Source organism: Octopus bimaculoides, chromosome 22 (assembly GCF_046866305.1).
Source record: "Octopus bimaculoides isolate indiv1 chromosome 22, ASM4686630v1, whole genome shotgun sequence".
NCBI classification, from domain to species: Eukaryota; Metazoa; Mollusca; class Cephalopoda; order Octopoda; family Octopodidae; genus Octopus; species Octopus bimaculoides.
Genome location: NC_142949.1, coordinates 60464 through 78624, shown reverse-complemented (window position 1 = coordinate 78624; position 18161 = coordinate 60464). Strand labels below are relative to the sequence as shown.

The 18161-nt window shown below is 36.8% G+C and overlaps 1 protein-coding gene across 3 annotated transcripts in view; it reads left to right on the top strand.

The window, feature by feature from the left end:
• The window catches only part of LOC106877697 (protocadherin Fat 4), a 133235-nt gene that overhangs the window by 54611 nt on the left and 60463 nt on the right, over nt 1-18161 (top strand). For all 3 annotated transcript variants that reach the window (XM_089339770.1, XM_089339769.1, XM_089339771.1), the window contains exons 14-20: nt 2586-2747; nt 4284-4459; nt 8228-8357; nt 13480-13562; nt 16166-16256; nt 17107-17235; nt 17891-17940. In XM_089339770.1, the coding sequence (XP_089195896.1) occupies nt 2586-2747; nt 4284-4459; nt 8228-8357; nt 13480-13562; nt 16166-16256; nt 17107-17235; nt 17891-17940 (821 nt within the window). The remainder of the gene's footprint in view (nt 1-2585; nt 2748-4283; nt 4460-8227; nt 8358-13479; nt 13563-16165; nt 16257-17106; nt 17236-17890; nt 17941-18161) is intronic.

Sequence of the window (18161 nt, the reverse complement as noted above, 5' to 3'; positions counted from 1 at the left end):
GAAAAATCAAATCAAATCTTCTTCTACTGAATTTTTCAGTTTTTATAAGAGCCTTTTAGATTTGATGTAGTCAATTTTGTTTTTGCTTTTTCTGACAAATTGACCTTTTCTCATCATACAAGACTTATATCTGATGTCTTCGAGGACAACATTTCTGACTGTTCTTTCTGACACATCGAGATCTTTTGCAATTGACCTCATGGACTTTCTGGGATTGTAATCAATGGTCTACTGAACTTGTTGGATAAATTCAGGTCTTCTGATGATTTCAGGGCATTTAGAATGCTTTTTATACTTTGATACTGGTGATACGTTTCCATCTTCAGTCTCTAGCTCCTTACAAACTTTGTAGACGAAAGATCTGGCAACTTTTAAAAATTGAAATATTTCTAAATCGCTATGCTCAGCCTTTATAAACACAATAACAGCATGCCTCTTCATTTCTTGAGTAAGCTGAGGGTCTGCCATTGTTATTTTCTGAAATAAAGATTTTACAGAGTTAGCGAAAAGTGCAGCAATGACACAAAAAAGGTATGTCCTCAAATGCTATACATACCCTGTATATATATATATATATATATATATATATATATATATACACATACACACACCTATATCTATCAATCTAGCTATCTATCTATATTTAACTAGTTTCAGCTCAAGAGCTTTGGTCATGCTGGGGCACCACTGTTAGCCTTACTACACTTACACTAAACCTCCGATATATAGCATATGGTGATTGAGTGGGGTTTGATGCTGTTGTCCTCATCTGCATTTCTTGATGCAAGGTTGGTTTATCCAGAACTCTTCACAGGAGATCCAGTTTTGTGTTGACAACACCTACATTCACCCCTTGTAGGTCTCTCAGGCTTTTTGGGGAGGATATTGAAGAGCTGTGGGCCCTTGAAATGCAAACTGTTGCAGTATCTGATTCTGTGTCCTGGTGACAATGTTGGGATTTTTGGTACTATGCAGTGGTACTCCATTCTGCTGTTTGTGTAATTTACAATGCCAAAGTCCAACTTCTCTGCATTAAGATCTGAAATGTAAGATCTTCTCTACTCTGATGAAGGAGGCTCGTCTCATCCTATGTTAAGTGCTGTTCTATGTTAAGTGATATGTCTCATCCCATATTAAGTGGTATAACCGCATTTGTGATGGACTACATCTACCAACATCATTATTAATCGCTGAGTCCACAGTGAATTAGCCTTCCTTGCAGCCAGGATGATACTGATGTCTGATTGGGAGATTGGAGCATATTTTCGAGCGAAGATTAAGGCTTTGTTTAAGAGAATTGGTGATATTGATGAATAATAATTTAAGATGTCATACTGAAGGAAATTGGTGTGTTGTTTATCATGAAGAGAGTGAAACCAAGTGATGACGTCTCCTGTGCAATTCCAGAGTGGAAACGTAATGTTAGGTCTAACAAGGGGTAGAATACAGTCAATAATGCATTTACTAAGCCGGATTTATTGTTGCAGATGGGTCTCATGGAAAGCTTAGAGTAGAAGTTGGGTTTGTGGTCCTTCAAAGTGAAGTGGGGGAGGGTTTAGGTGTAATGTGGTTGAATTCTCTTTAGTAAATTTAGATCAGTGATGAGCTTACATCTCTATATGCATGTTTATAATTTGTGTTTAGTTTCTTTGAATTGGGATTAGTATATATTTTCAAGGAAAGGGAGTAAAGATTGCCAGTTTTGTCTGAAGAGACGTGCAGGTGTGGTGAAATCCTTATTTTAGATGTAATTTTGGATAGTTCTTTCTGGAAAGCGTAAGTATAATTAGAGAATTTAATGTTTTTTAACATATGTAGTAGATCTTTCTCAAAATTAGCCAATACAGAGTTTGGAGGTGGGTTTTTGTGGGACTTTAGGTTGTGTCTTTTTCATTAGAATGTTTGGGGTGATTAGATCTGAGGTCATAGTATTTAGCTCTCTTCTCTCTGCCTTCACTATTTCAACCTTTAACTCTATAGCCTTCATATAAACTAACACAAAGGTCATCATTCACATACTACCTAAACCATCCCTTCCCTTCCTCCCACCTTCACTGGCTTTATTATTAACCCTAACCCTGAATTCTATTTTCTCCTCCCACTACTCTCTATCTAACCTCCCCCAACTCCTCTTTCTAATACACTTAGTTCTCCATGAAATCATTCCATCTTTAAACTCCATTTTGTCAACACCTCAAATGTAAAATTTTTTCATGAAGACGGCGAGTCTGATGATGGAAATCAAAATTACATTCATTATTTTGGACCACCAAACCCCCAGAAACTTCTGTTGCACTTGTAAAACTGTTATTATTCAACCCTTTTAATTCTTGATATCATTTATATTCTGTGTAAGTCAGACTTTTTTTTATATGTATACATATGTACAGTTATTGTATTAAATGTATTTAATATGTTTTGTATATATTGATTTGCCCATCTTGCTTGTCCTTACATTTACTCCTCCACCCATGCAAGTTCAAATCTCTTGAGTACTACAAAGTGTATTCTATACAGAGAATACCTTTAATCTCTAATTTTCTTTTGTGTCTTTTCTCTTTTCAATGTCAATGTTATGGTTAAAGGTTTATGCAAAGGAAAACAACACAAATGAGGGACATAAAAGTCAAACACATAATATAGTTGTGAAAGTTGTTGATGAAAATACACACAATCCAGTCTTTGCAAACACATCATATGTATACAATATTCCTTTGACAACCAAGGCTGGACAGATCTTTGCTACAGTGAGTATGATTCATTAATTTTTCTCCACTGTTTCCTCTCTTTGTTTTATTCTTCTCTTATTGTAATATAAATTACCTTTTGGATAATAAATTAATCCTTTTGTCATTATTATCACCATTATTATTTGTATTATGTGGGAGGTAGATTGGTGATATCATTAGAGCTTCAAAAAATGTGCCCTATAGTATTTATTGTGGCTCTTTATGTTCTGTGTTCAAGTCCTGTCAAAGTCAACTTTGCCTTCCACATTTCTGGGGTTGATAAAATAAAGTATCAGTCAAGTATATTTTGCCTTTAGCAGAAAAGATTATTATTATTAAGGTGGTGAGCTGGCAGGATTGTGAGTGTGCTGGGTGAAATGCATTGCAGGATTTTGTCCCTCTCTACAGTTCTGAGTTCAACTTTGCCTTTCATCCTTTCAGAGTCAATAAAATAGGCACCAGTTGAGTACTGGTATTGGTTCTAATCGACTTACTCCCTCCCCCGAAGTTGCTGGCCTTGTGCCAAAATTTGAAATCATTATAATCATTATTATAAGTAGTAGTAGTAGTAGTAGTCGACATTTGCTAGTTTCTGGCAGATTTCTACTGCATCACCTGCAGCGCCTGTGTTGCTGAGTTGTGTGCAGCATTGTGTGTTGCTCTGTTGTGCATCTCACCTGTAGTGCACATATTGTTGGGGTGGTTTATTTTAATAGATATTTACTACACAGAGTGTGTTTTGTGTTTGTGGATTGTTTTATTTGGGCTGTACTAATGAATTGATAGTGTCTTGCATAGGATGTGGGTTGTTCCCAGCAGGGCTGGGTATAGCTTCTATGGTTTTTTATTTATCATACCCAATGCTCTGATTATTACTGGTATTGTTTTCACCTTCATGCTCCACATCTTGAAGATTTCAATTTCAAGATCTTTGTACTTCAACAGTTATTTCATTTCTTTTGGTCAGAAGAGGCTGCAATGTCTATCAGTAAGCAGGTATTTTTTTTTTTTTTCCCAGTCTTTGATTATTATGTCTGGATGATTAGCTTTGATTTCTTTGTCAGTTTGAACAGGCATGTCCCAGATGATTGTGCCCTGGTCATTGTCATGTACCTTGTTTGCTACATGTTTATATCATTCCTTGTTTGTTTTTATGTTGTAGTGTTGGCATATTCTCCAGTGGATAAAACTACTTACTCAGTCATGACTGAATATATATATTCAGATTTGGTTATTACTGGACAACCAGAGATAAAGTGGTCAACTATCTCATGCTGGTTGCACATTCTGCAATTGGTGTTAGACCTTGTTTCCCTTATTTCACTTTTATAGGTGTCTGTGGTCAGGCGTTGATCTTGTGCAGCAAGTATCAATCCTTCCATTTCTGCTTTGACCTTCATTGCCAGGGGCTGGTAAAATAAACTATCACTTTATGTACTGAGGTTGACAGAATTGCTTATACTCCAATACAAAGTCTGTGTCCTTATGGCTTTCTGAGAAAATATTATCATCATCTTATTTCACCTCCTCTGATCTCTTTTCTATTGCAAACAGATAACAGCCACAGATGAGGACAAAAGTATAAATGGCAAAGTAACTTATGAGATAATTACTAAGAATGTCCCCTTTGAAATTGATTCAAAGTCTGGCAATCTTTCTGTCTCTGGCCCCTTGCCAACAGACAGTTACAACTTTAATGTCATTGGCCATGATGGAGCAACTTTTCCAAGGTATTTTTTATTCTTCATGTTTACTTTTTGCTTCATTTCATTATCTTAATTTTTAAAGAGGTTTTTTTTTATGTGTAATCCTTTTTATGGAAACACATTGACTTCGTTTCAATTTATTTTGAAAATAATGAAGTATTTAGTAAAATAACTTTCACATTATTAAGGAGCTGGTTGTTAGTAAGACTAACAAAATGTTAATTTTTTATGTAAAAAAAGAAAGCAAAGTTTGAAGGAAATATTAGTCATTTTTCATACTTTCTAGGGGTAAGCAAATAGGAAATAATAGTTGCTACCCAAGGACAAAAATCATGTTCCACAGTGTAATTTAACATATTTTGATGGATACTTTTTATTTAGGTTTCTTTAAAACAGGAAGTTTGTATCAAAGGACCAAGGACAGCCTTGGGTGGTTTTGCTATTTATTGCAAGTTGCTCAAGCTGCTATGAATATAACAATACCGAGGTTCCTTCATTAGCCTGTCTGTTTGTCATTGTTGCTATTGCTGTTATTGTAATAAACAAATTTATGGAATATTTATATCCACATGTGTGTATATGTATATATGCCCATAACAACAAGCACATGGTAAATATATATATATACACACACACACACACACATGGGTAAGTAAATAGATCTTTATCAGTTTTGACAACGGAACTGATAAAACTGTTCAGTCAACTGAACTGAATACAGTATAAACGGTTGAGTATTCCAAAGACACAAGTACACATACACCTTCATTGGTAAGTTCACACATACACTTATACAGATATACACAAACCTACATGCATACATACACATAAAGATATATTGACACACATACATAGATACACAATGATCCACAAATGCTCACACTCATACATCATCATCACCGTCATCATCATCATCCGTTGTCCATGCTGGCATGGGTTGGATGGTTTGACAAGAGCTGGAAAGCTGTGGAGCTGCACCAGATTCCAGTCTAATTTAGCATGGTTTCTACAGCTGGATGCCCTTCCTAATGCCAATCACTTACAGAGTGTGCTTTTATGAGGCACCACATGGGCACTTTTATGTGGCACAGTTTAGGCGCTTTTACATGGCCCCTGCATGGGCACTTTTATGTGGCACTGCATGGGCACTTTTATATGGTACCATCATGAGTGCTTTACACCACCAGAAGAAGGACCAGTCTTAACACTTCTGCTGCAGAGTGCAGATCTCCTTGAGTACAGCAAAGTGCCAGGCATCTCGGTCCTTTGTCACTTGGAAAATTTAGTGTCCTGAAGTCGTTCTTCAGTACTTCATCCCAGGTTTTCCTGGGTCTCCCACCTGTACATGTTCCATCTACTTTGAGAGATCAGCGCTTTTTTATGAAGCTGTCGGCATCCATTCACTTCACATGACCAAACCAGTGCAGTCTTCTCTCTTGCACACAACAACCCATTCCTCTTATGCCTAACTTCTCTCTCAGAAAACTGGCACTCTGTCAAACATGTACACTTACATTACACATCTAGTGGAGCATTCTACCCTCATTCCTTTCTAACCATCACATGTCCTTTGCATTCAGGGTCCACATCTCACTACCATGTAGAATCTCTGTCTGTGTAATGCATCATACAATCTTCCCTTCACTTACAGAGAGAAACCTTTCATGGCCAACAGAATTTCCTCCATCCTCTTCTTATTCTAGCTTTCACACTCTCTGTGTATCCTCCCCCACTACAAATTTGGTTGCCTGGGTGGCAGAAATTATCAACTCCCTGTAATGAGCCACCAGAACATTTGAAAGAATTAATTTCCCAAGTCTCTATAGTTCTTATGGATCCTGTGCATCTTCCACACACAAACATTATCTTCTCTGATAACCTTCCTCTTATTCCACTGCAGCTCTTGTGTGTCCATAGCTTATATTGGGCACACTGTATGGAATTCCTGTCTACATTTTCTTAGAAATAATCAAACAGAGCCCCACTTACCTGATGGAGATAGGGTCCCATCAGTTTTGCTGCTTACTAGAATGTTAGTCTTTGCTATGTTAACCTTAAGGCCCTCAGATTCCGGGTTTTGCTTTCACACATAGAATTTCTCATCTAACTCTGATATGGAATCTGCTATGAGGGAAAAATCATCAGCATATAGTAGTTCTGAAGGGTTGCTGGTCTTGAATTCCTGTTATGGCCTGAAAAACAATGATAAAAAGGAGTGGACTAAGGACTGATCCTTGATGAAGCTCTACTTGTGGTTGACTCTCACCTTACTGAAGCATCTTTATCTGTGGCCTGTACAACTTTCACCAACCACTCGTCTTTCCTTTACCTTCTCAGAGCCCACCATATCACACAGTGGGGTATGCTATCAAAGCTACTTCTAGATCAAGAATGTCAAGTGTAATAGTTTATTCTTAGCTAAGTATTTCTCTTGCACTTGCCTGAAAATAGCGTCAGTTGTGTTTCTTCTTTGGATGAATCTGAACTGCATTCCTTGTAACCTAATTCTGCTAATTTGCACATACATATATACTGGCATGTATATGCATGCAGACTCACACACACACACACACACATATATCATTAAAAGTATGAAATTGTATCTTTGGAATGATAATTTGAAAAGGAGGAGCAGCATCCATATCTTTTGTGTGAATTTTCTGTTTGTTTCTTATATAAGTTGAGCACACACATACATGTATTACCAGAAGTAATGCAAAAATGGGGCATGGCCCTTTATTAATCGACACAGGTCATTCAAATTGCTAATGTTGTTAGAGTAATTCTTTCTCCATACAAATAGTCTCCAACACAAGCCATACATTGATGCCATTGTTAAACACAACTCTCAAACCCTCTTTGTAAAATATTCAGGTGTGCACTCTTGTATCCACTTCTTCATAGCCACTTTCATCTCTTCAGTTTCATCAAATCATCATCCATGAAGGCTTTCCTTCATTGGATTGAACAAGTAGAAGTCAGAGGATGCCACACCCAAGTTGTACTGTGGATGGGGGAACCGCTGACCAGCTCAACTTGGGAGTTTCCTGATTTGTCACCAAAGACATGAGCGGTCATGAAGTGTTATGATGAGTGTAAACTGTTTCAGATTGCTGTTCGGTCTCTTCCTTCTAATGACTTCTCGAAGCTTCTTGACTTTCTCAGTGTCCCACTTGCTGTTCACAAGTGCAGCCTTTTTCCAGAAAATTAAGAGAATCATGCCCTTGCTATCCTCAAAAAACAATCACCACGATTTTCTGTGCTGATTTCACTCTCTCTCCCTCCCTAACTCCCTCCATCCCCCCTTTCTTATTCAATCTGTGGAATACTCACCCACTTAGACCATTCTTTTATGAGTAAGGATTCAGTTTATTGGACAATTGTATGCTTATCATTGAAATCCTCCACATTTTACAAATAAAAGAACTAGGCCATCTCTATGGTAACAGACCTAATGCAGCAGTACCTATTTTCACTTAAATGGTTTGATCTATTTCTGCAACTTGCTTGACAAATGACAACCCTGTATCAATGCAGTTCCTATATTCAGTTGAGTGGACTGATCCATAAATGAACAGGTTCATTTATGTAACCTTGCTTTCAATTTAGTGAACTGAGCCATTTCAGTGATCTGCAAGACACGCTTAGTTCAGTGATGACAGTAACAATTTATGGGACATCTCACTGCTTAAATGGGGATCTGGTGTGAGTTACTCTGACACCCTAACCATAACTCATCCACTCTATTTTATTTTCCTCCTTGTTTTTATGCCTTCAATTTATTTCTAACAGATCCACTGTTGCTATGGTTACAGTGAGTGTAACATCAGTCAATCGGAAGCCAACATTTTCCAAACTCACCCCCAAAAGTCTTGAAATACTTGAGACAACTGCACCTGAAACTATATTAACAACAATATTGGTAAGTGTAATGCTTTAATTTCATCTTACTATCTACCACCTACAAAGCTGAGGAGAAACCCACAGTGAAGAAAAGCCCCCCCCCCCACATCTGGGACAGTGCAGCTGTTATACAGAGATCAAATCGAAGGAAAGGCGACTCGTTTGATTACAGACATGCTCTATTTTCTGACTTTGAAACATGCATTTCCTTCTCTCTGCCTGTTCTGCTGTCGTACCTATGACCTCTGCTCTTCAGAATTCAATCACAATTTACCTATGACCTCTGCTCTTCAGAATTCAATCACAATTTACCTATGACCTCTGCTCTTCAGAATTCAATCACAATTTACCTATGACCTCTGCTCTTCAGAATTCAATCACAATTTACCTATGACCTCTGCTCTTCAGAATTCAGTCACAATTTACGTATGACCTCTGCTCTTCAGAATTCAATCACAATTTACCTATGACCTCTGCTCTTCAGAATTCAATCACAATTTACCTATGACCTCTGCTCTTCAGAATTCACTCACAATTTACCTATGACCTCTGCTCTTCAGAATTCAGTCACAATTTACCTATGACCTCTGCTCTTCAGAATTCAGTCACAATTTACCTATGACCTCTGCTCTTCAGAATTCAGTCACAATTTACCTATGACCTCTGCTCTTCAGAATTCAGTCACAATTTACCTATGACCTCTGCTCTTCAGAATTCAGTCACAATTTACCTATGACCTCTGCTCTTCAGAATTCACTCACAATTTACCTATGACCTCTGCTCTTCAGAATTCAGTCACAATTTACCTATGACCTCTGCTCTTCAGAATTCACTCACAATTTACCTATGACCTCTGCTCTTCAGAATTCAGTCACAATTTACCTATGACCTCTGCTCTTCAGAATTCAGTCACAATTTACCTATGACCTCTGCTCTTCAGAATTCAATCACAATTTACCTATGACCTCTGCTCTTCAGAATTCAATCACAATTTACCTATGACCTCTGCTCTTCAGAATTCAGTCACAATTTACCTATGACCTCTGCTCTTCAGAATTCAGTCACAATTTACCTATGACCTCTGCTCTTCAGAATTCAGTCACAATTTACCTATGACCTCTGCTCTTCATAATTCAGTCACAATTTACCTATGACCTCTGCTCTTCAGAATTCAGTCACAATTTACCTATGACCTCTGCTCTTCAGAATTCAGTCACAATTTACCTATGACCTCTGCTCTTCAGAATTCAGTCACAATTTACCTATGACCTCTGCTCTTCAGAATTCAGTCACAATTTACCTATGACCTCTGCTCTTCAGAATTCACTCACAATTTACCTATGACCTCTGCTCTTCAGAATTCAATTACAATTTACCTATGACCTCTGCTCTTCAGAATTCAATCACAATTTACCTATGACCTCTGCTCTTCAGAATTCAGTCACAATTTACCTATAACCTCTGCTCTTCAGAATTCAGTCACAATTTACCTATGACCTCTGCTCTTCAGAATTCAATCACAATTTACCTATGACGTCTGCTCTTCAGAATTCAGTCACAATTTACCTATGACCTCTGCTCTTCAGAATTCAATCACAATTTACCTATGACCTCTGCTCTTCAGAATTCAGTCACAATTTACCTATGACCTCTGCTCTTCAGAATTCAGTCACAATTTACCTATGACCTCTGCTCTTCAGAATTCAGTCACAATTTACCTATGACCTCTGCTCTTCAGAATTCAATCACAATTTACCTATGACGTCTGCTCTTCAGAATTCAGTCACAATTTACCTATGACCTCTGCTCTTCAGAATTCAATCACAATTTACCTATGACCTCTGCTCTTCAGAATTCAGTCATAATTTACCTATGACCTCTGCTCATCAGAATTCAATCACAATTCACCTATGACCTCTGCTCTTCAGAATTCAGTCACAATTTACCTATGACCTCTGCTCTTCAGAATTCACTCACAATTTACCTATGACCTCTGCTCTTCAGAATTCAGTCACAATTTACCTATGACCTCTGCTCTTCAGAATTCAATCACAATTTACCTATGACCTCTGCTCTTCAGAATTCACTCACAATTTACCTATGACCTCTGCTCTTCAGAATTCAGTCACAATTTACCTATGACCTCTGCTCTTCAGAATTCACTCACAATTTACCTATGACCTCTGCTCTTCAGAATTCACTCACAATTTACCTATGACCTCTGCTCTTCAGAATTCAGTCACAATTTACCTATGACCTCTGCTCTTCAGAATTCAGTCACAATTTACCTATGGCCTCTGCTCTTCAGAATTCAGTCACAATTTACCTATGACCTCTGCTCTTCAGAATTCAGTCACAATTTACCTATGACCTCTGCTCTTCAGAATTCAGTCACAATTTACCTATGATCTCTGCTCTTCAGAATTCAGTCACAATTTACCTATGACCTCTGCTCTTCAGAATTCACTCACAATTTACCTATGACCTCTGCTCTTCAGAATTCAGTCACAATTTACCTATGACCTCTGCTCTTCAGAATTCAGTCACAATTTACCTATGACCTCTGCTCTTCAGAATTCAGTCACAATTTACCTATGACCTCTGCTCTTCAGAATTCACTCACAATTTACCTATGACCTCTGCTCTTCAGAATTCAGTCACAATTTACCTATGACCTCTGCTCTTCAGAATTCAGTCACAATTTACCTATGACCTCTGCTCTTCAGAATTCAATCACAATTTACCTATGACCTCTGCTCTTCAGAATTCAATCACAATTGAGTTTAATCCAGGTTGGCTTCAGTCCAAACAGCAATTGACAAGCTAAAACGAAGCTTGTATGTAATAACTTGATTTGCTGGAAACAGCCACCAAATCTCTCTCAAATTACTCTGTACATACTTATACATGCATTGAACAATGTAATCCTTTAACCCTTTAGCATTCAGACTACTCTGTCAAATGTAATGCTTATTTATTCACATTGTTTTGAATTAATCATGCATTACCTTGTAGCTTTGAGGTCTCAATGATGTGATTGTTTATGATTAAAATAATATTTATTTGTTTGATTAGAATAATATTGTAAATGTGAGAGTTTGGATCTGGCCAGTTTGAAGATAAAATAGGTAGATTATTTTGACCATATATGGCTGGTTTAAATGCTAAGGGGTTAATATACAATAAGAAGGAATGGTTATGGTTGCAACACCTTATATCATAGATTTGCTTGATGGAAGTTGACCTTGGACTAAACTGCAGCAACCTTGTCTAAATTGATTTATCTCACAGCTAGATGAAGCTATGAAATTAGAGCCTAAAACCATGAAATGCCTTCTTTTACTTTATCCCCTTTTAAAACTGATATTCCAACCATGACCTTCTCCCCTCTTTTGACATATTCAGTATAGGATTGGCAACAGACAAAATACCTTTTTTCATATACATATTTTGTTCAAGTAGAGCAGCAGACAAAATACCAGTTTATGTTCCAAGTTCAGTTTCCACCCAGGCCAATTTTGCTGCTCATCCTCAAGTTTATAAAACAAGCACAATTTAGATGCTTGGGATTGATATAATTGACTTCATCCATTTCTTAACACTCATGCCTTTGTATCTATGCTATAAATTCTAATTTTATCTATGGATAAGTTATCCAACTATATTCCTTTTAAAATGGAAGCATAGAACTGGAATGAAACTTCTCTTTTCCTTTCTCTTTGGCGAACAATAGCATCATGGGTTTTAGGTTTTTAACGAGGCAGTGTGGCAAATCTGCCAGATCATTGAGGACTGGGGTGTAATAATCTGAGTGTGGACAACAAGCATAGGTGTAGGGTGTATGTCGGCATTACTGGACAGTGTCAATGGTTTGAAATACATCAAAAATGCTCATCTTTTAAAGCAATATAAAATGTCAGCCTTCTACTAAAAGGTAGTACAGGTTGTTTGAATATGTGCAGCCTTTCTCAGAGGCAGGGTTGGCAATTGTGATTCCTGGGTGAATGGAAGGTGGTCATGGAATCCTTGGATGAAGCAGAACAAGGAGTTTTTGCTGTCAGTACATCTGAAGGAATGCATTGGATGCAATCATTTCACCTTGAAGACATCAGCTATCATGCCTAAGCCATGTCTTTTAATACCATCAGGTGGTGTGAGAGTTGTTTTATAGACCATGGCTTTTGAGAAGCACGAGTTACCTATTTGCCAGTCAGTATGATTTTGGCCAGCAGGAGTGCTGATGCATGTTTGCTTCTGTTGTAGCATCTGATATTGAAAGCAATGTTGTCAAAACATGAATAGCTGACCTTAGCATTATGGAAATGGAAAATGTTGCCTAACTAAGGTCAGGAATCTCCTGACTGTTTTGGTTGAAATATCTGGGTTGTATAGAGGATTATACTAGATAACATTTATTTTTCTAACTCTTTTATAATGTGGGTTTCTCAGTGTGTTTTAGTCTGTCAGTAAAACCACTTATCCCTGCAACCTTGGAATATGATGCAGCCCTATTAAAGATCTCTCTACCTGACAATACATTGGACATTCTGATACATGTGATCAGGTTTCTGATTACAGCTTGAGGGTAGTTGGAATATTTATGAATGTAAACTGTTTCCTCACTTGATCTTTTTGTCGGAGTAGCATTTGCCCATCTCAAGATCTAAGATAACATCCAAGATGTTGACCCTTGTTAAGTTGGTTGTAACTGTTCTAGTTAGACCAAATTCTTTGAAAATGCTAATCAGATGCTTCTTAAAGTTATCCATAGTGTGGCCACTCATGGTTTGAGATTGCCAAAGCATTGTCTCTGTAAAGGGCTTGCACTGTGAGGGTATGTACATTTTCTTAGAGCATCTGGGTTGAAGAGCCAGCATGGTCCACAACCTCACCCTATCATAACTCCCAAAGGATGTGTCAAATGGATGTTCACCCTCCACTTTTACCAAGAAGGAATCATCATGAAACAGAAGTAACTTGCTTGTGTTTATGATGATTCTGGTATCAAGGTGATTGATTTTTGAGACTTGCTTAGCCAAATCAAGAGGAAGGGTTTCAATATCGAGCAGTAAAAATCGATATCAAACAGTAAATTTGACAGTATTAATTCTGATAATAATAATGCTTATGTCTTTTTACAGGCCACAGACCCAGATAATGATAACCTGACATTGCATGTACAGTCTCCTGCAGGCTATTTTGGCATAGAGCCTTCACCTGACAGGTTTGTATATTTACTGTTTCAATGTCAATTCAAATTCATGTTGATAACGTAATCATTGTCTCAATAATTATCTTTTATGGTAGAAACAGCAGCCAAATCCTCTCAAAAACACTTTAACATCTTTAAAAAATAAGGTCACATTGGATAATGTGGTCCTAAAGAATGTACAATACAATGGGATGGTCATATATGGGACATACATATATATATATATATATATATATATATATATGGGAGAATTTACGAAAAAAACAGCAGATGAAGACAGGTGGTGTAAACAACAAATGGATGTATTAGTATAACGCTCGGGAATAGAGAAAGTCTTTGACGTTTCGAGCTACGCTCTTCCACAGAAAGGAACACAGAAAGAAACAAGGAGTTAAAAAAAATATGAATGTAGTGGTCAGCGATCTATCATGGCGAAATGATAGATCGCTGACCACTACATTTTAATACAAACTTTACACTCTACACCCTCTTTTAGTTATGTATTTGCTTGATCTTTGTTTTACAGTTATCACTTATCTACATGCTATTAATATTGTTGCTATGTGTATTAATAAATGCATGGGAGACCAATTGTTGAAACTGGCAAATGTATGTACCCATGTATGGGTTAATATAACAATATAATATATATTATAATTGATTGGATATACAAGCACATGTGTACTTGAGTGTATGGATGTACCAGTTTCTATATTCTCTATCATTATGATTATTGCACATATATACAGTACACACACATACACACACACACACATAATATATATATATATATATATATATATATATATATATATATATATATATATACACACACACATATATATATATACACATACACACACACACACCAACTGAGCATTCTGTTGTTGCCTAGTAATTTTCATAATAGAATGCTTTGGCGGACTTTTGGAATAGCATAACCACATAAGTTGGATTTTCTCCAGCCAACCTCCAATGGGAATAGCCATGCATGCCATGCTTCCTTTCTTGCAGAAATCCTACAATTGGCTCTGGTATTTGATTCTCTTCCATTCAAAGGCTTCTTGTGGGACAATAAGTTCAATCAGGATTATCTTCTGTGCCACTCCAGACCACCTGGGACAACTGTAGCCTTCCTCTCAGTATCTATGGGTTTTTTGCAGTACATGTTTGTTTGTCGACTCTCCTCATATATATAGCATCACATTTCTTCATTCTGTGTTTCCTGGCTAGATTTCAGAAGAACTCATCTTTTTTACTCTAATAAAGAATTCAGCCTGAAGCATTATACACTTTATGTCTGTTCCTCACCACATACAAATTTGTTAACATTTGACACACTTCATGGTAATTAACTTGTTGCATTGCATCCTGGGATGTAAAATTGTTATTGCTCTTGTTTAGCCCCAGTTCAGCCCTGATTCTATGGACCTATGACCACTGGTGTTCAGCTGTGATCATCCCACCATTTAGAATATCAGAGACTACATTAACAAATGTATCCTTCTTTATTTAAGACTAGCTTAAAAGCTGCACTCTATGCAAACTTTTAAGTTAGCTCCTGCAGGTGGCTAATTGGGCCTGGGGCCCAAAACTATAGAGAGCAATAATAATAAAGTATTTACCAATATGGTATTACTTTAAATTCAGTTTAAATGAAAAACTTGTGCATTCACAAATTTTTGGAGTTCTTTTAAAATTTGAGTTTTCAACTGCTAGTATATAACAAATCCTCTTCCAGGCCTGATCCCAATGCTGGATATTCAAGAACCAAATGAAGGGAAAAGTTTCAATCCTGGGATCATCCTGATTCCGAAAAGGTATATCAAGTCTATGTAGAACAAGTGTAGACTGAGATACAAGGGTCCCAGATGGACAGATGGGCAGAATTTCGTGTTTCTTATTATAGATGTTAAGCTGTGATTTGAAGGTGATTGTTACTATTTCTAGGAGTGACTCTGTAAAGACTCCTCCATTTTCTCATGAGTTGTTATTGTTGTTGTTCAATCCTGAGAGCAGACCTAATTAAATATGGTCAATAATGTTGTGACCGTTTCATTTCATTTCAGACATTATAACTAGGACTACATTGTTCAATAGGTTCTTCAGCTTTAAAATGGTAGAGTGTGATCTGAAGAAGATTTAGTAGCTAATTGCGACTAGCTGGTTGAGCAATCATATGGAGACTCTGCCAAAGAGCTGAACCACTACATGAGAACTTATTATCAAAAACATCCCTGCTCTGACTCTCCCAACTTTTATTGAGAAATCATGAATCCAGGACTGCAGTATCCAATGTTCTTTCCTGTTTTTAATACAGTAGATTAATGATTCAAAGACGTTTTGGTAACTATTTCTAGCTAGCAAGTCAAATGACTACATAGAGGCTCCATGGATCGATGGTTTAGCATTATTTAGTAAAGGAAAAAAACCAAAACAAAAAAAAACCCAGTGGTTCAGTGCTTCTCAGTACTTTTTGATGCATTTGTGTAGTACAGGTATGAAGTATCATAGTATAGTGTATTATGTTTTGAGTATAGAGTGGTGTTGTGCCTATTGTGGTTTTGCCACAGATCAGCTGTGATCTAATAAGTATATATTGATGTATCACTTAGGGTCAATCATGTCCTAAAACTGAAGAAATGGCTCAATGAATCCAACGTGAATTCCATGTATGTCAAAATGACTGTATCAGATAAAACTGAAGTAAGTTTTTTGAAATTTTTTCTTCTATTTATTCATGCAGAATATTTCGAATGTGTGTGTGTGTGTGTGTGTGTGTGTGTGTTTGTGTGTGTGTATCATTATTTTAATTGCCACCACTTTTTCATGCTTACATTAATAAGATGAAGCTCATTAAGTCTGGTTTTCTATAGTCAGAAACCCTTCCTGTTTCTGAGTAAGGTAATGTTTCTCTTTAGCTGGACATGTTTTTATGGAAGACTGGAAATAAATAATACAGCTTGTATGACAATGACACTCACATACAACTATCAGGTGATGTCAAGACAAGGAAACGCAAAAATGCACGCACGCACGCACAACAAACCTCATTTGGTCACATTCCATAGGAGTATCTTGATCAGCCTATGAACTTTTCAGCCAACCCGCGTAGTTATCTTCTGCTCCTCAGTTTGACATGAAAGTGAGTATATATATATATGTATGTAGGTATGTATGCATGTATGCATGTATGCATGTATGTTTGTATGCATGCATGCATGTATGTATGTCTGTAGGTAGGTACGTACGTGCGTAGGTATGTACATATGCATGTTCCTTCCTTCCTTCTTAGTTGTAGGCCACAATTCTTCATCTCAAGAGCTGAAGTTTTGCATAGAGCCCATCTTTAAAGGAGGAGGTCATAGACTGGATTTTTCTGATACATTCTATAAATCATGGCAAAGGTGAATAATGCTTCATCATATCTGTAAAGCATATATTATTTGAATTCATATATTGTATTTGTCTATCATACTTGTATTCTATTGTATTCTTATTGCATATTCTTTTATATTCTTACCATGTCCTTATTTTGTTTGCTTATCCTTTACAGACTGACAATACGGGCATAAATATCACAATAATCCATGTGAATAGCTATCTACCTGTATTTGATAATCTGACTTACACATTTTCCATTAATGAAAATGACATGACCAACACTCCTGTTGGTAAAGTAAATGTAAGTACACTCACTTTATCCCCCCCCCCACCATCAGTCATAATTATCATTGTTCTTCTCAAAATGTTGATAATGATAATCTTTATCCTTATCATCTCCTCTTCATTATCATCATCCTTGTCGTCATCATTATCGAATTTCCTACATCATCGTCATGCTTAATATTGTCATCTAATTAGTTACATTATTGTTGACATTGTTGCCATAAGCATCATCTGATCCTCTGCTTCATCATCAGCTTTTTTGATTAACATCTTCATAAATATCGTTACAATGAATGTCATCATAATATACATCATCATCAAACACATCATTATAATGAACAGCATCATCATCATCATCACTGTCATCACTGTCATCACTGTCATCATCATCATCATCATCATCATCATCACCAATATCATTATTGTAAACATCAGTTTTATTGCTATCATCATCATCATCATCACCACCATCATCATCATCATCACGACGGCATCAGTGCCTTAATAATCTCCAAAATCATTATTTTTATCACAATTATTGGCATAAACAGAATTACTATATAATGATATTGGCAGTTAAGATAATTATGGTGATTACAAATATGATGATGATGATACAGATGCCACAAATTCAGGCAATTCTAAATATAACACATGACCTTTTATTGTAGGCCATTGACAAAGATGGAGATAGAGTTGAATATTACCTGCCAGATGACAAGTAAGTAAAAATACTATATAGTTATACATACAGGTACGCACATGACAAATCCAAAAATGCACCCACCCACACACACACACACACACAGAGGCTTCTTTCAGTTTCTGTCTACCAAATCCAATCTCAAGGCCTTGGTTGGCTCTTAGCTACAGTAGAAGACACTTGCACAAGTGCTATACAGTGGGACTGAACCCTGAACGATGTGGTTGGGAAGCAAGCAT